The sequence below is a fragment of the Syngnathus scovelli genome, chromosome 2, assembly GCF_024217435.2.
Source record: "Syngnathus scovelli strain Florida chromosome 2, RoL_Ssco_1.2, whole genome shotgun sequence".
In the NCBI taxonomy this organism is placed as follows: Eukaryota; Metazoa; Chordata; class Actinopteri; order Syngnathiformes; family Syngnathidae; genus Syngnathus; species Syngnathus scovelli.
In genome coordinates, this window is record NC_090848.1 from 5,024,537 (window position 1) to 5,052,364 (window position 27,828).

At 46.0% G+C, this 27,828-nt stretch overlaps 3 protein-coding genes across 4 annotated transcripts; all 3 read right to left on the minus strand.

Annotated features, from left to right (window-relative positions):
• Window positions 1-1,276: 1,276 nt before the first annotated feature.
• LOC125988537 (A disintegrin and metalloproteinase with thrombospondin motifs 1-like) lies at window positions 1,277-6,848 on the minus strand. Its single transcript, XM_049753844.2, has 8 exons — window positions 6,147-6,848; window positions 4,355-4,695; window positions 4,130-4,262; window positions 3,586-4,043; window positions 3,321-3,507; window positions 3,059-3,237; window positions 2,618-2,793; window positions 1,277-2,375 (listed from the first exon to the last, which is right to left on the minus strand). The coding sequence occupies exons 1-8, from the start codon at window positions 6,763-6,765 to the stop codon at window positions 1,790-1,792; spliced, it is 2,679 nt and encodes an 892-aa protein (XP_049609801.2). The 5' UTR covers window positions 6,766-6,848; the 3' UTR covers window positions 1,277-1,789.
• Window positions 6,849-8,307: 1,459 nt separating this feature from the next.
• LOC125988536 (A disintegrin and metalloproteinase with thrombospondin motifs 1) lies at window positions 8,308-14,726 on the minus strand. Its single transcript, XM_049753843.2, has 8 exons — window positions 13,754-14,726; window positions 12,228-12,568; window positions 12,006-12,138; window positions 11,468-11,925; window positions 11,203-11,389; window positions 10,941-11,119; window positions 10,242-10,417; window positions 8,308-9,981 (listed from the first exon to the last, which is right to left on the minus strand). Exons 1-8 carry the CDS (start codon window positions 14,382-14,384, stop codon window positions 9,246-9,248), a joined length of 2,841 nt encoding a protein of 946 aa, XP_049609800.1. The 5' UTR covers window positions 14,385-14,726; the 3' UTR covers window positions 8,308-9,245.
• Window positions 14,727-17,060: 2,334 nt separating this feature from the next.
• On the minus strand, window positions 17,061-27,282 carry LOC125988109 (A disintegrin and metalloproteinase with thrombospondin motifs 5). 2 transcript variants are annotated; one of them, XM_049752923.2, is made up of 9 exons: window positions 25,918-27,282; window positions 21,988-22,120; window positions 21,602-21,769; window positions 21,173-21,456; window positions 20,907-21,090; window positions 20,645-20,820; window positions 20,399-20,574; window positions 19,723-19,859; window positions 19,440-19,658 (listed from the first exon to the last, which is right to left on the minus strand). In XM_049752923.2, the coding sequence occupies exons 1-9, from the start codon at window positions 27,007-27,009 to the stop codon at window positions 19,591-19,593; spliced, it is 2,418 nt and encodes an 805-aa protein (XP_049608880.1). In that variant the 5' UTR covers window positions 27,010-27,282; the 3' UTR covers window positions 19,440-19,590. The 2 variants fall into 2 exon arrangements, with proteins under 2 accessions (XP_049608879.1, XP_049608880.1); XM_049752922.2 differs by having other exon boundaries at window positions 17,061-19,859; window positions 25,918-27,276.
• Between the last annotated feature and the right edge of the window lie 546 nt (window positions 27,283-27,828).

The following is a 27,828-nucleotide window of genomic DNA, read 5'->3' on the forward strand; positions in this document are numbered from 1 at the left end:
AATTTACTCAGCAGAACATTTCACTGCTCAGGTAATCTAAGTGCTGAATCATTATTGTGCTCGGCCCTGCTTAATACACCTGAGGTTATTTTCTGGCCTACATAACCAGGCCACGAGAGCTTCATTTCTGCTGCCAGTGGAAGATCCATGTAATCATTTACTGGTGCACCTCGGGTAAGGAGTGGGAGGGTATATTACAATATTAACAAAATGGAATGTTGCAAAAAATGGGGTATAATATTGCAGCATCTCGAGCTAAGGCAAATCATTAGCTGAATTGAGTCATCCTGTAGAAAACTTAGGGATGCACACAATTTTTAAGTATAATATTTTTCAAGTATAAATTAATTTGTCAGACATAAGGAACATTTGTGTTCCTAAAAGCATGTTAGCTATCACGTCACCACAACTTGCCTTTTGTATGATTAATTTCAATTATTGTGGAATAAACGTCTAAAATACCCATCCACTTAATGGGTTTGATGAGCCTTTTCTGCCCTCTAGTGGTAAAATGGCAGCACCGCAGACGTTATTTTCCTTTCCAGTATAACTATCAAAGTCACTGAGAAGAAAGGAAGAAAGCTCCAGCTCCAACTTGAAGGCTCTGATTGCTCAAAATATGATCTTGACTTCTAGTTTTAAAATACAAGGGGGGTCGTGAAGTATTTCAGAATGCAACATCCTTGTTTGTGTGTGAAACATGATCGTGAGCTGCATAGCAAAGCAAAGATTGTCTTGCGAGAAGACATCATGAAAGGTAATAAATAAATGATGATGAACGTGCAGATGATGTACCCGCAAGCGAACTTGCACACACTGCCGCTGTTTTTACCACTCCAACACAAAACATGCAGGTACCAGGGAGGGTGTATTTTTAGAATATCAAAAGAGCAGCTTTGTAGTTCATCACTCTTTTAAAAGATCACCATTAAATGGTGCAGCAAAGTGGAGACCATGCCGTATAACTCCATTGAGCCATTCAAAAGACCCCTTTACAGAGGCCATTTGTAATTTGAGTGGGGACAAATTTGGGTAGCCCCGTGTCACATGTGAGCGTCAAAGTATGATGTGCTGAACACACTAACCCTGGCGCCATGTCCATTTTTCATGCACACCTACACAGTGCAGTAATAACCCCTGATGACTTCCAGATGTTTCTTTCAGCAGTAATGATGCCGTGGCATAAAAAGACGAGAAGCTACCCATATGGGATGTGGAAAGTGTGTGTTTTCACAAGTGTGTCAAATACAGAAGTGCTATAAGTTTGAAATGACAATTTTCTCCAGAGCCAATATTTTATTCATGAACCAAGAAACAAATATATGTGGATATATAAAACGTTGCATAAATTCTCTTTATAGTCTATACTTCCTTCTGTGATCCCATTAACAAATGAAAATAATATCAAAATGGCCCCATGACTATATTTAACAGTTCAAAAATTAATAATGAAAAAAGAGGAAAAACTGCTTAAACAAGATGCCTTTGCAGAAGGCAGGAGAGACTTATAAAGTAATAGCAGGAGACAAGTCCCTTGTTAAGTCTTTCTGACATTGTGTAAGGATGTGTAATGTATTGATGCAGTCTCTGACGTGGGGAATGAAAGAACAACAACAAAAAAAAGGTCAGTTTATCAAAGCAGTCCTTAGGAGGCACCTTGATAACACAGCTACAGGAGGAGTCGATTTCTGGAGTCACAGCTGTCATGGGTCAGTGTGAGGCCATCATAGCCAATGCATCGAAGTTGGCGTTTTCGGAAACCTCTGCCACAGGTTTTTGAGCATGCGGACTATTCTCCGAGAAGCCAAGAGGGGCAAGGCTGAGAGGCACAGGATTGTGAGGCCAATGGCTGCAATTCTTCTGGACAATCCTTGGATGGATGTCCCTGGGGATCCAGACAAACCACCTCTCTCCGTTGCATGCCACCTCCACAGGTCTGGGAACAGGGACCCCACTCCATCAGAGCCCACTCAGCACCCAACTTTCGGGTAGCATTGACAGATTGCCGACGACCTCCGTTGTTATTGGAAGAAGCAGCGTTATTGGGTCTTGGGGCAAAGTAGCTGTACTTCACTCTGGGTCTTGGGGCTGCTCCCACAGACAACACCTGAATAGTGAGAGGCTCGGGGAGGGGGGAAAAACTGCGAAGCCACTCAAGACGGGCAGAAGAGCCACTGTAGCGCAGTAGGGCCCCTCGCAGAGTGATGTCCGTCTCCGTGGTCACTGGCTTATAATCACCATTCAACAGGTAGGTACCATCTTGTCTGCGCAGTGCCAAGTAACTATTGTCATGAGGACCGTTACCAGGGGCGCGCTGTCTGATGTCAAGATGGGTGGCGCCTGCTGGGATTGTCACCACGTCTTGGTACCCAGGCCTATAACAAAGACAACAATTGTTTAGTTTAGGCTACAACTATACTACACTAGTTGCTGGCCAATCGTCAATCACAATGATTGTCATGAACCTAACACGCATGAGAAAGCTCATGTGAGCGCGGGGAGTGAATGCAAACTCCACATAAAGATATTCCATCAATGATTTGATCTTTGATTTGACCTGGCAATAAATAACTGGCCATCTTTATTAATGTTCCGAACAAAAAGTATCATGGCGTACCTGGTGCGCCCCAGTGAGCCTGACACTCTTCTGCAGGTGAAGCCATTCCCTCCACATACTCCACATTTATCGTAACGCTGGTTGGAGCCGATAACGCGATCGCATCCAGCCCTGACACATTGGCCTTGAACACAGACTGAGGTGGAATCGGGGCTGCAGGGTGTTCCATCCGCCACCTGGGGGCAATAGACACCTTGAGATTAGGATTTTTAGTTATGCTCTTGTTTCATTTGTTGATGGTTTAATTTGACAGTTTTTTTTCTACAAGTAACTGTATTTTACTACACTTTTATTTTCACGCATGTTCAGAAAAAAAAAGTACATTGGCATTCAGGGTGCTGGAAGCTGAAACCTGATCATTCGTCTTACATGTCAGCACTAGGGTAATTAGGATTTGTCAAGACATTCAAAATATATCAAAATATTTTTCAAAATTCTTGCCTTAGAATTGAGGACAGAGAAGTATCCTGTTCCCCTGGCCCTGCACAGAAGCTTGCAACGGTCTTTGGGTGAAACACCGGCATATTTGGGCACCCAATCAACACCATTGCCTGATCCAAGAGACATTTGGGCTGACATGTCATTGTGAGCCAGACACTGCTCCTCCCGAAATGACAAGCCTGAAAAGTAAAGAGAATTCTCAGTGATCGAGTTTGCACCTTTTGACTAACTCCCACTCAAGTGACAATTTTTGCTGACTTACCATTGGTGTCAGGGCAGAGGTTTGTGTTACAAGAGCGGTACTGCATCTTTGTGCCCTCACAGTACTTGCCTCCATTCTTTGGCAAAGGGTTATCACATGAACGGAAGGAGTACTGCACCCCTCCCCCGCATGTCCGAGAGCAGTCACCCCAGGGACCCCACACGCCCCAGCCACCGTTGACAGGACTCTGGAAATGTTACACAGGGCATTGGTTACAGTCTGATTTATACCCGAGGCATGAGAATAAAAGAAGTTACGTTTCTACCTGATGTGTGTAAGCTTGAAACTTTGTGAGACACTGCCCCGCCAGGCAGTAGCTATTGCGCCCACAGGGCGTTCCATCGGCCCATGGGAGGTTCTTGGTCTGGCAAACCACCAAACCGTTGAATGCCCTAACGAAGCACCACAGAGCCGCACAAGTAGTAGGAGCGTGAGGACAATGTTGGGCGTCGGGACCGAAAGTCAGCCGACACTGATGGCCTGCATCGTAGACTGTCCCGGGTTGGGCCGGAGGGAGCGCTTGAGGCTTGACTGGTTTATCAAGCAGACATTGACCGTAGCCATTGTCGAGAAAATTGGCGACCGTGAGTGCAGAACAGGCGGACCATGGCTGCTGCGAGTCAATACTGGTCAGGGTGGACCCCATTATGTGGGAGGCCCAGTAGGGACCGTTCACCCTAGAGCATATCTGGGCATCATCGTGAGGCATGTTGAGGACATGGCCTACGGGACAGTACAACAAAACCACACTTAGTTGGGCTCATGACGTATCATTGTCACACATCAGATCTGAGCATTTTTCTACTCACCAAGTTCATGTGCCACGGTGAATGCAGTGAAGAGTCCGTCATCTTCAACAATTGAGCAGCTTCTGTCTGGGTCACACGCCGTACCCACGTCAGCCAGTCCAAGAGTGTCACAGAAACGGGGACCACACAGGTTCTGAAGAAACAGACCAAGGAGTCAAAACATGCTCTTTATCCATTTTTTCTTTCCTTCTTCCCCACAATTCTTCTCATCCTCCTCCAACCTACCATTTTGGTGACGAGCATAGCTGTGTCATAGTGCTCAGGGTGGCGGTCGCTGGGGGGATTGTGCTGCCGCTGCCACTGGCAGAAGTTGCGGAGAGACGTTGCAGCATTGGGCGACACTTGAGGGCCTCGCTCTTTTTCATAGACCACCAGCATCTTTACCACAGTCAGGCTGATGGAGTTGTGGAGGCTGGGGTGGCGATACAGACGAGATGCCATTGCCATGATGTTGAGGAGGTAATTCTTGATCCCGGCACCGTGGAATTCGGCCATGGACTGGTCAGCCACCAGCAAAATCTCCAGATAGCGAGGAGTGGAAACAAAACGCTTGGTCCTGTGGTGGCCTGGGGGATAGGATGAGGGTTAAGAAAACTTATTACAATGTTTTCTGTCATTTTTTGTGCAGTTGTTCCTAATGAAACGTTTTGCAGAGGTCAACTTCAGTGTTGTGCACAAATGTGAAAAGTAGCAGGGACAGAAAAACACTCAAGTAAATCAAACTGGTCATTCTTGCTTTCTGCATTTGATTTGTGTTTAACAATCTGCTGTTAATAAAGGTACCACGATCCGTCTCCGTTCGTTTCCTTGTTTTAATGTTGCCATGGTTACTGTTCGCGTCGCCCCTCCCCTCCTGTGTCTGCTCACAATCTATAAAATAGGTGTCACCTGCCGCTCCTTACCTGTCAAGTATTTAAGTCCTGTCTGCTTGTCACATCTTGTCGGGTTGTTCTTGTATCTCTTGTTTTTCTAGTCGCTAGTCTGTTCTCGTCTTGTTTCTGGTTTCGTCTTTCTTGTTTTTCTAGTTGAGCCTCTATCGTCTGTCTTTTGAGTTCCCTCAATTAACCATTCACTACTTGAGAGAACAATCCGACCAATTCAGCGACCAGCGCTTGGACCACCGGTTACCGGCTCCCGCAGTTGCGGCATGGACGCTACAGAGCTGGGCTCCAGCGAGGCAAGACCACCCCCCGACCTAGTTCAGACGGCGCGGATGCTGCGGCTGCCACCAGTTCCGGCGGCGCGGCTCCAGCGGCCGTCACCCAGTTGTCCTTCGGTGGCGTTTGATGTATGACCGCCTCCCCATTCCCTCCTGCCCCTTGTTGGACAGGTTTTGATTTTTCTTTTTTGGGGTGCCGTCCCTTGGAGGGGGGCTACTGTCACAATCCGTCTCCGTTCGTTTCCTTGTTTTAATGTTGCCATGGTTTCTGGTCACGTCGCCCCTCCCCTCCTTTGTCTGCTCACAATCTATGTAATGGCTGTCACCTCCCTCTCCATACCTCTCATGTTTTTAAGTCCTGTCTGCCTATCACACCCTGTCGAGTTGTTCTTGTTTCTCTTGTTTTTCTAGTCGCTAGTCTGTTCTCGTCTTGTTTCTGGTTTCGTCTTTCTTGTCTTTCTGTTCAGTTATTCTCGTCCCGAGTCGAGCCTCTATAGTCTGTATTTGGAGGTCCCTCAATAAACCTTGGTCCAAGCTGCATTTGGTCGCCCAGCTCCATTCACTCCATGACAAAAGGCAGCATGGTGGCCAAATAGTAAGCACATCATAGCAGAGAGGTTCTTTGTTTCAATCTCTGGCTGAGGTCTGACTGTGTGAGATTTGAACGTTCTCTCTGCGCTTGTGTGGGTTTTCCTTTTTCCATTTTTTTGTGTAGGTACTCCAACTTCTATCCTTGTTTATGCACGTTTGCATCAGCAAAAATTAAAAAATGCTGAGAAAAGCAGATGGCTGGATGGATATTAAGTTCTAAAGAGAGTTTTGTGTGTTTGTGTGCGCGTGTGTGTGTACAAACGCTACCTGTTTGGTCTTTCTTGACGGCTTCACGTTCAGGCTCTTTCTCCAGATTTGTTGGTAGTCGATCTTCGTCCTCATTGACCCCACACTCACCCGCCTCTGCCCGAGCCCTCCGGCGGATGAGGTGGACTTCCTCGTCCTTTTTCTCATCAATCAAGAAGTCACTTGTGTTGAGAGGTTTGATGGAGTACTCTTGCCCTTGAAAGTAAAACCCACCCCTCAGTCCCTGGCAAAGGTTTAAAGCAGCAGGGGAGTGCTCTTCTCCATTCACCGTGCCGGAGAAGAAACAACCGTGCTCATCTGCGCTCTTGGGTTCCTGACTCAGCTCGGATTCGGGAGTCCCCACAATGTGGAAGACGAATCCCGGGGACAGGAACGTCTGATCCGGCTCCAGATGCAAGATAATCTCTTGACCAAACGCGTCCAGCCTGTACACTCTCATCTCCGACACTTTCTGCTTTTCTTCAGGGGAGTAGGTTCGCTTCGGTTGGGTGTCACTTGCCAGCTGGACCGATGGGTCAAGCCTGACAGGCACTACGGTACTCTCTTCCCAAGGGCTTTGCGTCCAGCCGGTGCACAGACCAGCCATGAAACCAATAGAAACACAGACAAGCCACATCATACAGAAGTGGAATCTAACAAGCAGATGCAACGGTTCTTTTTGGTTCTGCTGACCCCCCAAAAAATTTGCAGATGTTTGACTGGTAGTCACAATTGTCCGACCTTAAATACGCCCCACCCCGGTGCCCAACCCCGGTGCCCCACCTCATTTTTTGAGGGTCCTGTCAAGACCATGTCATGGGCGCAACCAAACGTTTCACGTTGTCATAGTAATCAATCACTGTTAACAAAAAATTGGCTGAAGGCAACAAAGGGAAATTCCACCAGTGGAGCGACTAGTTTCGTTTGTTTTAACCCAAAATATAAAGACAGTTTACCCGCCCTCCCATATATGGTTGCATTTCCAGCAACTGAGACTTATTAAAGTAAGAATTCCGAGGTACATTCTTAATCATGTGCAGTGTGCGACTAAGGGACAGAAAAAATCAAATGGACCAAAAATGGTAACCATGTCACACGGCAGTTCCGTGTGTCGTGCTCACGCTCACTGTTCAGTTTTTCCTGGTCAAGTTAACTGAGTTGAGCCACAACCAGGCAGCGACTGAGTGCAACCCTAACCCTAAATTACTACTTTAGCACTTTGAAGAATAACCTCTTTTCTCACTTCAACTTTATCACTTAAACCTAGCTTCAAATATGAAATCACATTGGCTTGTCAGAAGCAACTTCTCTGTCTTTATAAAAGCAAAGTTAAAACATTTTTAATATCACTCAGTGCAAGTCAGCAGACGCACAAACACACGAGACTCAATACAGGTTGGAGGTCGACCTTCTGACCACTGAATACAACAGGAAGGCCCTGTAGTGCATAGTGAACATATCTCGAAGGATTATTGGTGCTTCACTCCCCTCCCTGAAGGACATCTACACCTCCCATCTCACCCTCAAAGCGACCACGATTGTGGGTGATGTGAGTCACGCTTTGATCTACTGCCCTCTGGGAAGAGGTACAGAAAAGCCTGCGCTCCCGCACCACCAGATTCACCAACAGCTTCACACTCCAGGCTGTTAGGAACCTGAACTGCAGTCAACACTTGTGTCAGTCATTCTTCCCGAGTTGTTGCAGAAGCAAGGAAATTTTAGAGCCTGAGCAAGTCTACCGCATCACATTTACTCATATAGGTGAATACTGGCGGGGTAAAATACTCAACCACTTAATGGGTTTGACGAAGCATTTCTCCCCTCTAGTGGCGAAATTGCAGCACCGCATATGAGACACGTAACCATTACTTTTTTTCATTTTAACTATCAAAGTCGCTGAGAAGAAACGAAGCTCTAACCCGAAGGCTTCGTCGTAGGCTCTTATTGCTCAAAATATGATCTTGACTTCAGGTTTTAAAATACAAGGGGGTCGTGAAGTATTCCACAACGCATGTCCATTTTTCATGCACACCTACACAGTGCAGTAATAATAACCCGTAATGACTTCCAGATGTTTCTTTCAGCTGTAATGATGCCGTGGCATAAAAAGACGACAAGTTGGAAAAGTGTGTTTTCACAAGTGTGTCAAATACCCATGTGCTATAACTTTGAAATGACAAACTTCTCCAGAGTCAATATTTTATTCATGAACCAAGAAACAAATATATATATATATATATATATATATATATGTACATATATATAAAAGATTGCATAAATACTCTTTATAGTCTATACTTCCTTCTGTGATCTCATTAACAAATAAAAATAATATCAAAATGGCCACATGATTATATTTAAAAGGCTGTACAAAAATAAATAATGTTTGGATATTTTGTACAAAAGAGGAAAAACTGCTTAAACAAGATGCCTTCGCAGAAGGCAGGAGAGACTTACTTATGAAGTAGTAGCAGGAGACAAGTCCCTCGTTAAGTCTCCACATAAAACAAAAAGCACACTCATACGCACACACTTACAAGCGCTCACAAATTCTTTGGTTTTCAAGATATGGTGAAATGACAAAACAAAAGGCATTCATAAAGAGAAAATGAGAGTAACAATGTGCCACTGGTAAAAACAAAAGTGAAGTGCTACAGGTTTGTGATAAATAAATGTTGACTGATAGTTCAGAACAAATCTCAATTTCCATACCTGATGGGGTGACTAAGTAGAATATGAGCTAATTTTTCTCCACACGCAAACACACATTCGTCTGTGTGTGGGTGTATATAAAATTGTATAAAATCTCCACGAGCATTAAAATCTGTCCAGCCCAGCTTGGACAAACAACATATATGTTTCAAATCTTTACATACTTTCACACGCAAGCATACTATTGCAATTGTAAACAGCGTGCTCAAACTCATTAATGTCCATGATACTTGCTGAGATGCCACTGCTGCACTCCAAAGACAGGTGGCAGACTTTGTTGCTCCAAGTGTTTGACACAGTCAGTGTGCTTTCCGACATTGTGTGTGGATGTGTAATGTATTGATGCAGTCTCTGACATGGGGAATGAAAGAATAAAAAAAAAGGGAGGTCAGATTGTCAAAGCAGTCCTTAGCAGGCACTTTGATAACACAGCTCCAGGAGGGGTCGTGGGCGGTTTTTGGAGTCACAGCTGTCATGGGTCAGTGTGAGGCCATCATAGCCAATGCATCGAAGCTGGCGTTTTCGGAAACCTCTGCCACAGGTCTTTGAGCATGCGGACCATTCTCCGAGAAGCCAAGAGGGGCAAGGCTGAGAGGCACAGGATCGTGAGGCCAAAGGCCGCAATTCTTCTGGACAATCCTTGGATGGACGACCCTGGGGATCCAGACACACCACCTCTCTCTGTTGCATGCCACCTCCACAAGTCTGGGAGCAGGGACCCCACTCCATCAGAGCCCACTCAGCAACACCCAACTCTCGGATAGCATTGATGGAATGCCGACGACCTCCGTTGTTAGAAGAAGCAGCGTTATTGGGTCTAGGGGCAAAGTAGCTGTACTTCACTCTGGGCCTTGGGGCTTCTCCCACAGACAACACCTGAATAGTGAGAGGCTCGGGGAGGGGGGAAAAGCTGCGGAGCCGCTCAAGACTGGCAGAAGAGCCACTGTAGCGTAGTAGCGCCCCTCGCAGAGTGATGTCCGTCTCCATGGTCATTAGCTTATAATCACCATTCAATAGGTAGGTACCATCCTGTCGGCGCATTGCCAGGTAACTGTTGTCATGACGACCGTTACCAGGGGCACGCTGTTTGATGTCAAGATGGGTGGCGCCTGCTGGGATTGTCACCACGTCTTGGTACCCAGGCCTATAACAAAGACAACAATTGTTTAGTTTAGGCTACAACTATACTATACGAGTTGCTGGGCAATCGTCAATCACTATGATGGACAATTTAAAGTTGTCATGAACCTATTACGCATGAGAAAGCTCATGTGAGCACGGGGAGTGAATGCAAACTCCACATGAAGATATTCCATCAATGATTTGATCTTTGATTTGACCTGGCAGTAAATAAACTGCCTATCTTTATTATTGTTCGGAACAAAAAGTATCCTGGATTGTTACCTGGCACGCTCCAGTGAGCCTGACACTTTTTTGCAGGTGGAGCCATCCCCTCCGCATACTCCACATTTATCGTAGCGCTGGTTGGAGCCAATAACACGATCACATCCAGCCTTGACACATTGGCCTTGAACACATACTGAGGTGGAATCGGGGCTGCAGGGTGTTCCATCCGCCACCTGGGGGCAACAAACAAACATCTTGAGATTAAAATTCTGCCTTGAATGAGTTATTGAACAGTATGTCAAGAGGTAAAAAGTCAGATTTCAGTGTTGGGGCCAAAATACATCCCAGTATCATGGTGAGAAAATAACACCAATTTTGGGGATAATCACCTCAGAATTAAGGAAGCTAAAATTATGGTTTGATAGAATTAAGTTAGCTTCATAGTGTAGTACCAAACATCACTCCTAATAATGAAAGAAATACTGTTGAGTGTAGGAAGAGATACGTTGAAATTGAATCTATGTTCTTGTTTTATTTGTTGATGTTTTAACTTGACTGTATTTTTCTACGAGTAACTGTATTTTACTACACTTTTAGATTTATGCATGTTGAAAAAAAAAAAAAGAAGTGCTTTGGCAGTCAGGGTGCTGGAAGACGAAACCTGATCATTCGTCTTACATGTCAGCACGAGGGTAATTAGGATTTGTCAAGACACTCAGAATTTAACAAAAAAAACATATTTTTCAAAATTCTTACCTTGGATTTGAGGACAAAGAAGTATCCTGTTCCTTTGGCCCTGCACACAAGCTTGCAGCGGTCTTTGGGTGAAACACCGGCATATTTGGGCACCCATTCAACACCTTCGCCTGATCCAAGAGACATTTGGGCTGACATGTCATTGTGAGCCAGACACTGCTCCTCCCGGAATGACAAGCCTAAAGAGTAAAGAGAATTCTCAGTGATCGTGTTTGCACCTTTTGAATAATTCCCACTCAAGTGACAATTTTTGCTGACTTACCATTGGTGTCAGGGCAGAGCTCTGTGTTACAAGAGCGGTACTGGATCCTCTTGCCCTCACAGTACTTGCCTCCATTCTTTGGCAAAGGGTTATCACATGAACGGAAGGAGTACTGCACCCCTCCCCCGCATGTCCGAGAGCAGTCACCCCAGGGACCCCACACGCCCCAGCCACCGTTGACAGGAATCTGGAAATGTTACACAGGGCATTGGTTACAGTCTGGTTTATACCCGAGGCATGAGAATAAAAGAAGTTATGTTTCTACCTGATGTTTGGAAGCTTGAGACTTTGTGAGACACTGCCCTGCCAGGCAGTAGCTGTCGTGCCCACAGGACGTTCCATCGGCCCATGGGGAGTTCTTGGTCTGGCAAACCAGCAAACCGTTGGTTGTCGTAACGGTGCACCACAGAGCTGCACAAGTAGTGCTCAGGTCAGGGCAATGTTGGGAGTCGTCGCCGAAAGTCAGCCGACACTGATGGTCTGCATCGTAGACTGTCCCGGGGAGGGGCTGAGGGAGCACTTGAGGCTTGACTGGTTTATCAAGCAGACATTGACCGTGGCCATTGTCGAGAAAAGTGGTGACCATGAGTGCGGAACAGGCGGACCATGGCTGCTGCTGGTCAAGATTGGACAGGGTGGAGGCCATCATGTGGGAGCCCCAGTGGGGACCGTTCACCCCGGAGCATAGCTGGGCATCATCGTGAGGCATGTTGAAGACATGGCCTGCGGGATAGTACAACAAAACCACACTTAGTCATGCTCACGACGTATCATTGTCACACTTTGAGCATTTTTCTACTCACCTAGTTCATGGGCCACGGTGAATGCAGCTTGGAGTCCGTCATCTTCGATAATTGAGCAACTTCTGTCTGGGTCACACACTGTACCGACGTCAGCCATTCCAAGGGTGTCACATGAATGGGCACCACACAGGTCCTGAAGAAACAGACCAAGGAGTCAAAACATGCTCTTTATCCATTTTTCCTTTCTTATCCCACAATTCTTCTCATCCTCCTCCAACCTACCGTTCTGGTGAAGAGCATAGCTGTATCATAGTGCTCAGGGTGGCGGTCGCTGGGGGGGTTGTGCTGCCGCTGCCACTGGCAGAAGTTGCGGAGAGTCATTGCAGCATTGGACGACACTTGAGGGCCTCTCTCTTCTTCGTAGACCACCAGCAGCTTTACCACAGCTAGGCTGATGGAGTTGTGGATGCTCGGGTGGCGATACAGACGAGATGCCACCGCCATGATGGTGAGGAGGTAAGCCTTGAGCCCAGCACCGTGGAATTCGGCCATGGACTGGTCAGCCACCAGCATAATCTCCAGATAGCGAGGAGTGGAAACAAAACGCTTGGTCCTGTGGTGGCCTGAGGGATAGGATGAGGGTTAAGAAAACTTATTACAATGTTTTTTGTCATTTTTTGTGCAGTTGTTCCTAATGAAACTTTTTGCAAAGAGGTAAAATTCTGTGTTGTGCACAAATGTGCAAAGTAGCAGGGACAGAAAAAGAGTCAAGTAAATCAAAATGTTCATTCTCGCTTTCTGCATTTGATTTGTGTTTAACAATCTGCTGTTAATAAAGGCAGCATGGTGGCCAAATTGTAAGCACATCATGGCAGAGAGGTTCTTTGTTTCAATCTCTGGCTGAGGTCCGACTGTGTGAAATTTGAACGTTCTCTGTGCTTGTGTGGGTTTTCTTTTTTCCCTTTTTTTTGTGTGGGCACAGTACTCCAACTTCCTCCCCCGTTCATGCACGTTTGCATCAGCAAAAATTCAAAAATGCTTGGAAAAGCAGATGGCTGGATGGATATTAAGTTCCAAAGAGAGTTTTTTTTCTCTCTGTGTGTGTGTATGTGTGTGAAAGTGTGTGTGAGTTTATATATGTGTGTGTGTGGGGGTGGAGGCAGGATGCCATGACTTAGCGTCATGACTCCTCCTCCCACTTCTTGTTCTCAAAATGACCTTTTCTGCTGGAAAATTCTGACATAGTTTGTACGGGAAAAAAAAAATCCTCTGCAGGGGGACACATTTCTGTACCAGGAGGTGAGTTAGCACGTCTCAGCGCTGCCGGGCTGCGACTGGCTCTGCTTAAACCCCTGCCTGCTCTAGCTCCCTCCTTCCTCATGGTTCCCATTGAGAATGAAGGACCTGTGCCACCCACTCTCGCCCATACTCCGCCCCTGTTGGCACAGCGTGTACGGTGCTGTCAAATTGTTGATGGGTCGTCAATAATATCTGCTCTTGCGCGTACACCCACATGCACGCACGGTTATTGTATAGAACTATTATTACATCCCACACACACTTTGTTGTATAAATATAGTAGTTACACACACACACACACACACACACACACACACACATATATATATATATATATATAGAAAGAAAGAAAGAAAGAAAGAAAGAAAGAAAGAAAGAAAGAAAGAAAGAAAGAGATTTCATAGGTTATACAGATTTTAATGCTCGTGGAGATTTTATACAATTTTATATACACACACAGACACGTGCGTGTGTGTGTGCGTGCGTGCGTGTGTGTGTACAAACGCTACCTGTTTGGTCTTTCTTGACGGCTTCACGTTCAGGCTCTTTCTCCAGATTTGTTGGCACTCGATCCTCGTCCTCATTGACCCCACACTTGGAGCTGCTCTCACCCGCCTCTGCCCGAGCCCTCCGGCGGATGAGGTGGACTTCCTCGTCCTTTTCCTCATCATTGACAAAGTCACTTGTGTTAAGAGGTTTGATGAAATACTCTTGCCCTTGAAAGTAAAATCCACCACTCAGTCCCTGGCACAGGTTTAACGCAGCAGCGGAGTGCTCTTCTCCGTTCACCGTGCCCGAGAAGAAACAACCGTGCTCGTCTGCGCTCTTGGGTTCCTGACTCAGCTCGGATTCGGGAGTCCCCACAATGTGGAAGACGAATCCCGGGGACAGGAACGTCTGATCCGGCTCCAGATGCAAGATAATCGCTTGACCAAACGCGTCCAGCCTGTACACTCTCATCTCCGACAGTTTCTGCTTTTCTTCAGGGGAGTAGGTTCGCTTCGGTTGGGTGTCACTTGCCAGCTGGACCGATGGGTCAAGCCTGACAGGCACTACGGTACTCTCTTCCCAAGGGCTTTGCGTCGAGCCGGTGCACAGACCAGCCATGAAACCAATAGAAACACAGACAAGCCACATCATACAGAAGTGGAATCCAACAAGCAGATGGAAACGTTCGCGTGATGACGTTAGTAAAGTCCTACTAACTTAATACATAAAACAAAAATCTCGTCACTGCGCTAAAAAAAAAAAGGAAATCCAGTGCAAATTTTGTTTAAAGTTAACTGTCACACTGACAAAAAGCCTATTTGAGTCAGGGAAAATAAAGGCTGACTCTCAGTAGTAAATCCAACGGGTCTTTCGCTCTCCCTGTTTCTCCCAAACTGAGCAAATATCAGCGCCTGGTTTTGTCTTTAAGATGCAGCGGTTCCTTTTTGGTTCTGCTGACCCCCAGATGGATTCGCTGCTTTTTGACTGGCAATCAGAATTGTCCGGCCTTAAATACGCCCCGGCACGGTGCCCCACCCCCTTTTTTGAGGGCCCTCTCGGGGCCAAGTCATGTGCGCAACCAAACGTTTCACGTTGTCATAATAATCAATCACTGTTAACAAAAAAGGGGCTGAGGGCAGCAAAGGAAAATTCCACCAGCGGAGCCCCGAGTTTCGTTTGTTTTAACCCAAAATATAAACAGTTTACCCCCCCTCCCATATATGGTTTGCATTTCCAGTAACTGAGACTCATTAAAGTAAGAATTCCGAGGTCCATTCTTAATCATGTGCAGTGTGCGACTAGGGAAATGAAAGAATCAAATGGACCAAAAATGGTAACCATATCACACTCGGCAGGGTTCCGAGTGGCGTGCTCACACTCACTGCTCAGTTTCTCCCGGTCAAGTTAACTGCGTTGAGCCGCAGCCAGGCAGCGACCGAGTGCAACTTTCGGGGAGAGGGAGCAGAGAGGGGCCGCTGAGTTTTTAAGGTGGAACGCATCTAAAGCCGGGGCAGCTCCTGCATTGCAACTCAAACATATTCAGCCCCCGTCCGTGGATCTCTTACCCCTCCCACCCAGATTTGTCCTCCTTTGCATGGTCCGCGAGTAGAGCAGCCTAGGATTTCACCTAAATAACTACTTCAGCACTCTGAAGAAAAACCTCATTTCTCACTTCAACTTTATCACTTAAACCTAACTTCAAATATGAAATCACAATGGCTTGTTAGAAACAATTTCTCTGTCTTTAAAAAAGCAAGGATAAAATTATTAACAGAATTCTCGCAAATGCAACTAATAATGTTGGTATATATTCCTTATCCTCCATCCATCCATCCATCCGTCCATTTCTTTATCGTCATAGCAAAGCTTTTGTAAAACTATGTGTCGACTGCCTAATTGATTAGTCCACCTTAAAAATAAGAGCAAAGAAAAAGAGTGACTGTAATTCAACATATATCCACGAGATGTCAGAAACGACCTAAATAACGTCTTAACGGTTTTTTAATGCAATTCAATGTTAAACCACAAGATGGCGACATTGTATTACATTGGAGGGTCGAGAAAAGCTTAACGCTTTTCTGGCAGTCAGACTCTCCACCAATCCATTTTCTCCAGCATTTTTTCTTACTGGCGTGGCAGGTGACCTGCACCCTCCTCTCGCTGATATGCAAAGGTAGCCAGCCAATTGCAGGACACATAAAAACAATTATTCACACTCAATTTCACGCCTATATATACTAATGAAGTCGTCAATTATGCGAAAATATGTTTGGGGAATGTTGTCCTTGGAGTCCCCGGAGAAATCGACAACCCAATAAATATGACAAGCATGCATGGATCCAAGGAAAACTTTGTGTAGTCCATCTTCAGAAAATAGTGGTTTCACGCTAGTGTCAGTATTACTTGTTATCATAGGAAAAGTTCAGGCAAATTCATTTTAAACAGTGCTGTCTTTTCCTGTGTTTGAAAGGAGGCAGCAGTTCATCTCTCCTTGACCCAATGACATTTTCCATAAAGGTTAAGGAAATGTGGTGTAAAGGTTAGGAGATTCGACATTCCAAAGAGGCCCTTGCATATGTGTGCACTGCTAATGCGTGTCTGTCTCGCTCTCTCTGTCGCTCATTCCAGCTTGAGGCCAACAGACGCCTGTATTTCATTAAGTCCATTTGGTAACTCAGATTTTTAACCACCAATAAAGTAAACTAAATAAATCAAATTCAATTAAAATAAGCACATTGTCAAAATTGTAATCACTGACTCCAAAAAATAATTCTACGTCAATACATTTAACGTTTGAACATGCCATTTGATATCCAAGCAGAGCAAATGCCTGTAATATTATACAAAGGGAATTTAACTTTTACCAAAGTTTTTTTTTTTTTTGATCAAATAATGCTTCCAGGTATTTTTTACACGACTGCTCTTTTGTATGAAGGGCAACAGGTGGATATGTTAATATCATGGTGACCAGTTCAGGGTATACCACATACCTATGACAGGATGACTATGTTATGATTGCATTAGAGCTGGAGCCAGTCCCAGATAACTCTTAGGTGAGAGGTTGGGTACATCCTGGACCGGTCATCAGCAGGTCACAGGACAGATATTGACAAGCCTTCAAACTCATATTCACACCTATGGAGAATTTAGTCTTCCTGGAATTTGTTTCGGTATGCAGGGCGAAACACGAGTTAGAGGAGCATATTCAAATACCAAACAGGGAAGCCTGAGCCGAGATCCGAATCTGTGAACTCAGCGCAAACAGGCAGCTGCAGTTGGTCATTTTTAAGCTCAAACCGGGTTTGCTATAATGGAGACTACAATAAGTAATGCAACATTGTAGTTTATTGTGCACATTCATCTTTAACATTTACTTCTCCATATCTCATAAAATTCAGTACATTTGGGACATACTTGGATTTGTAGCACTTGCTGTTTAGCAACCCAATACATTTTACTTTGCGTTCTTAGAGTCAATAGAGAATGATTTGTAAAAAAGTTTGTATTGATAGTTAACAAAAAACATCACACACAGTGAAATTTTTTTTAAATATAGATATTTTATGTACATCCCACGACTGGAAAAGAAACACTATATCCTGACACTGAGGATTCTGCATAGTCCTAAATTAAATAGTAATCTGATACAAAATTACTGCAATAAATAAACCTCATCTCGTTGCGTTGTTATTCACACATAGCAGTTGTACAAACAATAAATTACAAGCTCAGTGCCGTTTTTGCTGTTCAGCGAGAGGGCTTTCCTCATAGGAAGAAGCTGTGTGTTTCAATGAGGTGGACCAATGTGCATATGGCTCTGCAAATTGTTTGGAATACGAACACATACATTGAAATCATTCACTGTTCAAGATGGTTTACATTGAGTTGTTAACATGTAAAGCGGGACACACACGTACCGATTTTGAAAATCTTGACCGATTTTTAAAGTATGAGGGATCCTATTTGATGAGGAAAGAAATCATCGTGCGTTGTACTTGAGATAACCAAGACAGCACAGCACACCACACATACAATCATTTCTTCACTGGTCAGGATAATCTTTCAGTGAGATCTGAAAATTGGGATTTCACTGACTGATTGAAAGTGGTGGGAAATATTCGGTCCAATTTTTTAGCATGTGTGTACCCCGCTTAAAGGCAGTGCACACCAATGGAAATTTCCCAGTGTATTGTCTTTGTTTGCATTTTTAATGTCACTCTCAATGCAAGTCAGCAGACGCACAAACACACAGACACAGACACACTTCAAAAATGAAGCAAAATAAGCGATGCATCTTTAACCTCCAAGAACGTCAATCTTGAAGAGGAAGTAAACCCCTAAATTTCTTTTACAGTAATATGTTGCATGTGCCCCCACTAGTCTAAACACAACGTTCTGATAAATATTGCATTTGTGGAATATAAGTTAAACAGGCAAAATCCGATTGTTTTTATCCATCTCAGTGGGCGGCCATTTTGCCACATGCTGTCGAGTGTAAATGACATCACAGTCGCCACAACCAATCACGGCTCACCAGTTTTCCTGCAGCTGAGCCTTGATTGGTTATGACCTGAGACCTGAGAATATGCGAGTCATTTTCAGTCGACAGCAAGTGGCAAAATGGCCGCCCCCGGAGACCGATAAAAACAGATGGATTTTGCCTGTGTAATTCATTTTCCACAAAGGAAACATGAATCAGATTACCGTGTTTTGACTAATTGGGCTGCACGGAAGATATTATCACAAAGAAAATGTTGGGGTTGACTTCCAGTTTAAGGACAATCATGGAGTCGTAGTTACTTTACCCCTCTGATAGCTGACTTGGCAAGGACACTGTTCTGTTCTTGAGAAGATGCAATCAACACTTGTGTCATTCTTCCCGAGTTGTTGCAGAGGCAAGGAACTTTGACAGCCTGAGCAAGTCTCAACCTCAATATATCTGTTTCCCCTACTTTTGTGTAATATATTATTGTGCATAATGGACAGAGTGTAAAGCACCATTTAAACACCGAATGTCCGGGTTTCCCCGTCCATTGTTGGTCATCGTCTGCCCCCATCCCTGGATAGTTGGATGGTCAAAGCAATGCAGTAAGCTGGAGGGCAAAAGACACGTGTCTCCCTTAATTAGGAGAATACAGGACTTCAACACTCACACACACAAAGAAAGACACAAAATAAGACAAAGTACATGTGGATGCTGAAACAGGTTGAGTCGTCAACATGCAACAAAAGTCCTTGACTGGAAAACAAACGGGTCCTCTCTTAACGATTTGCAATTCTGAGACATTCTTTAAGCCGAGTCTCTGTGAGACTTGCTTCAACATTCACAGTCCTGATTAAGGTTCTCGATTATGTCTTAAATTCATTGGTCCATATTCCAACATGCAGCACTTTTATCCGACCACTTCTTTCATCCTATAAAGTCTTGTTCCCATCCTCCTGCTATTTTAACATTTTCTGACAAGACAGTGTTTAAAAGCGGAGGGACGGGAATTCAGCAAACATCCCTTGGACAGCTTCCCGCCCTGGTCCTTACACTGAACTGTCCTGCTCTGCCAACCAGTGTCACAAGTCCTGGAACAGCTCATCCATACTCCTGTCACCCATTGGGGTCCGGGCGGTGGTGTAGACAAACTGGCAACTATCGTTGGTGAAGGGACCGAAATAGTGGGAGTGGGGGAGGACGTCGTAGCGCTAGTGGTGGTGGTTTTGGTGTCAGTTGTCGTGCCCTGCAAACGGGCCAGATTCAGACTTTGGACAAGCAGTAGCGGTGGCTGCTGTGGGGTCGTTCGCCGTGGCATAAAGAAGCTGTAACGAACATCCAGGGGTTTTTTAGCGTCTGTCGCAAGGATCTGGACTACCAAGGCCTCTTGGAGGGCCCCGGGGCCCATGCTGTGGACCCATTCATCCCTTTGACTCCAGCCACTGTAGTTAAGCACAGAGCCGTTGAGCGGAATGATGGTCTCGGAGGTGGAGATCATAAACTTGCCATTGAGGAGGTAATCCCCATTGGGTCTCCGGAGGGCGAGGTAGGCGGTGTAACGAGTCTGGTCTTTGGCCTTGTGCTGACGAACCTTGATGTGGGTGGAGCCTGCAGGGATCTTCACTACATCAGTGTAGCCCTTACTGTTTGTCAGGGTGAAAGTAGAGATTGGGTTAGCTAAGCGGAAAGCAGATGTGACTATGTACTACAGAAAAAAAGTTTTCGTGGTGATGGAAACTCAAAACCAGCAAGCGTATTTAAGTCACCAGACAACTTTTGCTTTTCCATGTCTATTCACTTAATTTAGTTAAAACTTTTTAGGCTGGCTACCACATTCTGTTGTCTATTTTACTTTTTGCTCTGTATTCGATCCTCCAATATTTCCTTGCATTTTGCTTAGTTAGTAAAAATTGAGCAGATGTGCATTTTGGGCCCATGTCCATCATTATGTGCAAAATCTGGAAAATGGCAGAAGATGACAATATACGATATAATATCGTTGGACAATATTGGAAAATCATGCAATATGTGATAGGGTTGTTTGACATAGCCACATCGATATAATGACACGGTATCGCACAGGTTTCTTGTTACATGATGCAAATGATTTTTTCTTTCATTTTCCTCACAGCAACTCTACACAAACATGTCTACAAAAAGTAAATGTTGTCTTTGTTCGTACCTTTTCTTGGTGAAGTTGCCCACAACTCGGATGCATCCTGTGCTGTCACCTCCGCATATGCCACACTTGTCAAACTGAAGTTTGGAGCCTATGATGCCATCGCAGCCTGTGCGCACACATTTCCCCTTCACGCACACCGAGCTGCTGTAAGGACGACATTCGGTCCCGTCTGTCACCTGAAAACAAAGAGTTTCGTTAACATCTCCACGAGTATGTCCCAGTTTTTTTGGGGGGGCAATAACTCACCCTGTGTGAGAACACCACATAGTAACCCGTTCCTTTCGCTCTGCAGGTGAGTTTGCACACATCTTTTGGGAGAACTCCAGCATATTTGGGCACCCACTCAACAAAGGTTTTCACCCCTTTAGGATCTGTCTGCGGGCCATTGCGCACCTCACATTGCTCTTGCCGGAAACTCTTATCTGGAGGATAACAGCATGAGAAGAAACGTTTTGTGTTGGGTTGTGATGACGCTCTCTACACATAGTGTACACCATGCTGCACTCACTTGATGGTGGGCATGGCGTAACATTGCAAGACCGGTAGATGGCTCTCTTCCCAGTGCAGTAACGCCCGTTGTTCCGTGGGGGCGGGTTGTTGCACAGCCGCTGGGCGAATTGCACTCCACCACCACATGTTCTGGTACATGAACCCCAAGAACCCCAAGAGCTCCAACTGCCATGGTTGGATGACTGCGGCACAGAGGAGAGAGGGTCAGTCTCATCAAGCTTTCGCCGCTCTGCTAGAAAGACGGAAAGTGGAATCACCTCCTACCGAGTAATGTCTCTTGCGCGTTTTGTCCACACACTTGCCCTGAAGGCAGATGCGTCCCTTCCCGCAGGGTGTTCCCTCCACAGCTGGCAACTTCTTGGTCAGACACACCATCTGTCCCTGACGAATAACTGCGCACCAAAGCCGAGAGCACACATCCATGCCGGGGCACACGGTATATTCTGGCCCAAAAGCCAGGCGGCACTGGCGCACTGCGTCATAACTCTGCCCCGGAAGCTCTTCGGGACCCAATAGGGGCTGACGAGGTAAGTCGAGAAGACACTCGGCTGCAAAAAGGGCAAGTAGAAGATGATGTTGGTGGAAGGTTACATTTTATGACCATGCTGAAGAAGGTTATATGATCTTTGGCTGAGGCTACAAACTCATTCCTTGCTCATTGATGGATACTGTAGGAGTTCATAATGTTCTCACCATTGCCATCATCAAAGAAGTCTGTGATGGTGGCCGAGGTACAGCGGCTCCAAGGTTTGGATGCGTCAATGGAGGTGAGGATGGAGGACATGAGCCTCTTGTCGCTGTTCACTCCGAAACGCTCCTCGCAGAATTTGGAGTCGTCATGGGACAAACCCAGCAAATGGCCTGAGGCGGACGGGGGAAATAATTGAAACATTATTTACGGTCTAAGGAGGCGAGAAATGATGCCACAGATTTGCACATGCAGCAAAAATGAGAAAAGAAAACACAATCAACACTCAGGTAATACTCATGTGATAGTCAACTACCACAGAGGTGCTGACAGATGAGCCAGCCCAAGCTTGTCTGTTTTTCTACGTCCTAACAAGTGAATCCATGCTTACCGATCTCGTGTGCCACTGTGAATGCAGCGTGAAGCCCGTCATCCTCAATGACAGCACAGCTTCTCTCCGGAGAGCAGATCGTGCCAACGTCTGCCATTCCTAGAGTGTCACAGGAGTGATGGCCGCAGAGGTCCTGCAAAGATGCAAAACAAAGACTTTTAAATCAGCCCAAGGACTTGATGTTTACTGTGTTGTGTCAGTACTTCTTCCACCACCATTTGCCAGTGGTTACATGAAAATTGATTCTTGCACATACATGCAGACGAGCCCTCGGGGTGTCTTGCCACGGAACGGCGAGTCCTACACCAATCGATTGCTTAACACTCCCATCATGCCAGACAGCAAATGGCATGTTTGCACACCAACAAAAAAACATCCTTGCATGTGCACAAAAAATGGGAAAAGCATGTCCCATGAAGATGAACCATCATGCTAAGTGGTGCTGACAGGCTTGCTGGGTTGCAGGGGAGAGGCTCTACGGGGAACGTGTTTACCCGTTCCGGGTGGACCAGTTCGGAACAAACTGCCTTGTGTTATGCACACTTGACTGACTGGGTGGGACCATATGCCCACACGCACATGTAGATGTACATCACTCCCGTTCATTCAAATAAATACAGCATATGTGCTTACAGGAAACAAACAGGATGTACATGGGCCATATAGCAAAATAGTGACTTGGTTTGGCTCAACACACACACAGTCAGTGAGGGGGAAAATCTGGCCTCTCCTCTCAAGTACAATGTTTGTCTTGAATCTAACAGTGGGAGTGTATAGAAAGTTTCTTACACTCTGTCAACCCATTCCTTTTGTATTTGTTTCTTCACCAAACCCATCCAGGACCCCGGTGCGAAAGCTTGTGTTTTCAGAAAAGTGTGAATCAAAGGAGGAAAAATAGAAACTTTGCTTGTTTTTCTTCCAACGTTGTTTTTCTTTTCAAGTGAGAAAAGAAAGATGGCTGTAAAAAAAAGAAACAAACAAAGGAAATGGTGATGGAGAGATGCCGGAAATTAAAAAGAAGAACTGGGTGTGGTTAGGGGGGGCATAGAGTTACGGAGGTATTGGCAGAACTAACAGGGGAACAGGTGGCAGGCTGGATGAAAAAGTCAGCCGGGTGGTGTGCCGACGCGTGAGAGCCTGACTGGTCTTAGCCAAGATTTGAGTTAAACAAACAGCCAACCAGACACACATGTTAAAAGTCTGAGTAAGCTAGTTTAGCTCCCACTGAAAACACACTACACATCTGATGTCATGACTCAACAGAGACCACCACCAAAGCTGAACTTTAACCGGTTGGATCTGCATAAACCATGTACAGCATGTGTGGAAATTGCTGTCCTTAAAGAGTCATGCGAGTTTTAGCAGAGAAGTAGTTTATCTTGGCTAACAAACTAAAGTGCAAGGAAACTTTCTCAGCGACAAGAATGCCCCGGGATGGTCGCGGGTAAGAAAAATCGAGAGGCTAAACGAGCTTATGAAAGAAGAGCGGCTAACGTCCACCTATCGATGCGTCACAGCGAGCTGACCCATGCAGCGTGCCCGCCGGCCAAGGTCGAGACTTTTGGGCTGTCTGCAGGTCGTCGACGGATGCCAGACAAAGTATAACGTGTGAAATATCAAGAACGGCTAAAACAAATAGAAGGGCCGTCTGCGATGGCGGCGGGAGCTGGGAAATGTACACTGTGATGCAGACAAAAATCATGGACGTGTTGGGTTGTGGGTTTGTCAAGTGCACAGGAAAAGGGAGGAGTCGCCGCCACACGTGCAAATTCCATGTAAAAGGTAAAATGACATAACTATGTGGATAAAGTCAGCAGACGTGCAAAGCAGGGTAGGAATTTGTACATTTAAGGATCGGTATGCACCCAAGGCATCCCAGAATTTCACATTGTCATTTAGCATACGTCCCAATTATTTTGACTATTGAGCTAACATCTAAAAACAAACCAGATGGGTCAAACTCATTTTAGGATGATTGCAAGCACTCACAGGCAATGTGGATCCAAATAATGAAACGATATTTGAAAACAGGAGCAACTTTGGTGTCTGTCCATATTTTGCAACATCTAACCTCATTGAGTTTGGAACAGAGGTCGTCGCTTTGACATGATGCGGTCGCCGTCCATCCAGTTTATTTTTGATTTGTGTGGCGAGTTGGAGATGATCACATGAACTGGCTGGCAGCCAATCACGAGGCACATATGGACAGACATTCACAGTTGCGCACACATTCACACCTATGTACAATTTAGTCTGCTCCATGAAGCATGTTGTCAACATTCAGGTGGACATGCAAACTCCAGACAAGATGCTCACCGGAGCCTAGATTCCAAAAAAGGAATGTCATGCCAACCACAGGAGCACTGTGCTGCCTTCTGACAGGATGTTTTTTTTTTTTTTCCCATTCCTTCCTGGTTGTTTTAATCACTAATTTTGAAAAAACTTGGTTGAAACAGAACATAACAGTACAGCCAAAATCTACAAGAAAAATGAAATGTCCAGAGGGAGAGTATTAAGAACTGGTTCAAAGAAGTGTGACAGATGCTGAAATTCTTTGATTTTTATTTTTTTTTTCATCCACAATGCAGCTGGGTGCAAGAGACCTGAGCCAACTGCAGTTATTTCCTGGCAGTGCTCTTTCAAGGGAAACCGTAACCTTATGCTTGTGCATTCCTGTTTCACTCTCTACTTTCCTGCAGTGTTTAGATATGCACATCTGCCCATCACCTTGATTGACAGGTTGAAGTGACATCAATTTTAGTGCTCAGACACAGCTAAGAATCCTGAAGATGGACTTACAGCGTAAAATAGGTCAAGGGTCAAACTCAAAGTAAACTGGTGACTGCTTTTATGGGCTTATGAAGAGCATGACCCCAAAAATGAGGTCATGTTTTTTTTCTTTTCAGGTTTCTACGCAGTAGTTTGACTTTGTGGTCTTAACTACTGATGGTGGCTTTAAGGCATTACTTTTTTATTTATTTCTTTTTCTTGCGGGGTGAGGGGGAGCAGTCACCAATCTACTCTGCGGGCTTGCCCAAGCAGGTGGAGTGTCAACAATGTTAGTAGGTGGTTGGCACGCAGGGTCAGGGACTCTTTGCCAACTACTTTTGACATAGCTGCCAATGAACGATTACTCCTTTACAGATCCAAAGTCAGGATGAAGAGCAGAAAGGTGTGGCTGTGGTGCAGGCAGCAGAGAATTAAAGAGGGAGTCTGAAATAAGGCAGAGAGAACTTGGGTGAAAGAAAGGCTAAATTCGTGTGGTCTCCATACAGACTGTTTGTTTTTCTGACAGCCTCAGCTGACAGATGCTGTAAAATTAACTTGGAAAAATGTGCAGACTGGAGTGATGGGAGGATAACACAAGGCTGGGGTTGACTGCCTTATTTAGTCGCATAGGGATTTTTAGGGATGTTTCTGGGGTGCACCCTACAGTTAATTTTAACATTCCTGGGAAGAATTTGTCTGCAAAGGCATCAGGTCTCAGCCTCTGAGGCTTGAAGGTTGTCAAGGGATTGGGAGGGTAGGCTGGAGACAGAGGAACTTGCCCAGAAAAACACCACATGCAGGAAATACAGTTTATATGGCTGTTTCACAGATGCTGAGCAGTGTTACGCATGCAATTTTCTGCACATAGAGGAAGACAGAAAAGTGGTGGTAGCAATTGCATGAGGTTCTCCAGACTTGCTTTGGTCTTCATGTGTGTCCTTTACGCATTGAGTCACGGGGAAACTAACATGTCAGCAAATTTCATGTGTGCTTAAATGCGCAACGAGAAGCAGCTTGCCTGCCATAGAAATCAAAACAAGCGATGGCGTCACTCGGTTGCCTTGGCATCGCACCGAGGCGCTAAGCTGCTGTGCGGGCTGGAGGACAAGCGGTCGACCCCGACGCCTCGAGACGGGAAGTCGAGCGTGGAAGTTTGTTTACCTGCCTAGTGAAGAGGATGGCGGCGTCGTGGTGGTTTTGGTGGTCGTCGCCCAGCGGGTTTTGCTGGTTCTGCCACTTGCAGAAGCTCTTGAGAGTTGCCGCTGCGTTCTTGGACACCTCCAGCCCTTTGTCTTTGTCGGTGACCGTGGTGACTTTCACCACGGACAGCCGGATGGGGTTCTCGATACTGGCGTGCCCGTACAGCTTGGAAGCGATGGAGGCCAGGGTGAGGAGATAGTGGTTTAAGTCCTTGCCGTACTTCTTGGTCATGGTCTCATCTGCCACCAGAAGAAGTTCAACATGTCTGGAGCGAGAGATCGACCTTTTGCGTCGCATGTGGCTGTCCGCAGCTGCATTTGGAACGAGCCGGCTCCACCATCTCCGCCCGTGCGCTCCCAGATCATGCATCTCTCTGTCCGGCCTCTTTCTGCCCGAGCGACCCTTGCGCCGACTTTTCCGCGCCGCGTCCCGGCGCCCTCTGCCACGATCGCGCGTCCCACAGCTCTCGCGCCCGTCGCGTGCGGCTTCAAACTTGAAGCTCTCACGCGTGAAGACGTGGAGGGCGTGTTCCGCGTCCTTGTCTTGCAGAGCGCGCGCGTCATTCTCGTGCCCCTTGGCTCGGACGATCGGCGTGACCGCGTAGCGCACACCGTGCACGGCGAAGAAGCCTTCCAGACCTCCACCGCAAAGGTTGAAAACAGCCAGGGACTCCGGATTGGTGTTCACCGTTCCGCGATACACGCAGTCCCGCTGCAAAGACTCCGAGCTGCCTCCCATCATGGCGAGTACATACTGAGGGCTGAAGTGATGCGACATCACGGTCCCATCACGCTCCATGTCCAGTTGAAAGCGACTCCCATCCAGGTAGATCAAGTACCCCACCTTCCCCCCTCCGTTATAAATCCGATCAATAGTCCGTACGACCCCATCTGTCCTCCTGGCTGGTGTGATCAGCGAGCCGTTTGCAGGTGGAAGGTAGAAACCCTGGAAAACGGAGACCCCGGCTCCGAGTTCCGACTCCAGCAGCACACACAGCAACAGTAGAGGAAACCAAAACATGCCGCCTGCCGCAGCACCAAGGAGCCTCACCATTGTTCATTCCACACAGGGCAGCATCTAAACATTATATGACGTCTGAAACACGAAGGAGTGAAGCTTGAGGAGACAACTTACTTGTTGGTCCCAAAAGCGCATCCTGCCATGTCCTGCAAAACAGCGTCAACAAAATCATAGAGAGGAGCAGGGATGGAGGGGGAAAGGCGTAGCACAGAGAAACTGTGCGCAGTCTGGGCTGAACTTGGAGAACAAATCACAAAGTTTGCTCTTAATAGGACCCAGAGAGAAAAAGTCCTGCCCCTTTGCGCTCAATCACCACTCCTCCACCCCCACCCCCTTTCCTCTAGCTCGCTTCCTCAAATCTTTTAAGTGCTGCGAGGAGAGATAGAAAAAGAACCTGAATAATATTTGAGGAGAAAAGTCTCTCTCTCAGGTCGACTCTCCGTCCTCATCAGCGCAAGAGTCACCCACCTTGACAAATTACTAACTGATGAATCAATGTTTTTACAACCTGGTTGGGGGTGTAATAATTATTGCGCACACGAAAAAAGCCATTTCCCCGCACTGTTTTAACTCAACAAACTAAAAAAAAATGTCCCTGTCGCTTTTAGCCTTTGCTGCTTGGCAATTAAATAATTCAAACTGTTCAAACAGGATTTAAGTGGCGAGTTTCAGCAAACCAGGCAGCGATAGATAATTTATGGTTGTTCCATGAATAAGAACTTATTGTTCCTGTGAGAGATGTTAATGGCATAGGCCAATGTCAGAGAGGAGGGAGAGAGGGCCACTTGAGAATGTGACTTTAACACACCCTGCGGCTTTTGTATGTCTGAATGAAGGAGGAAGAGTTCAACA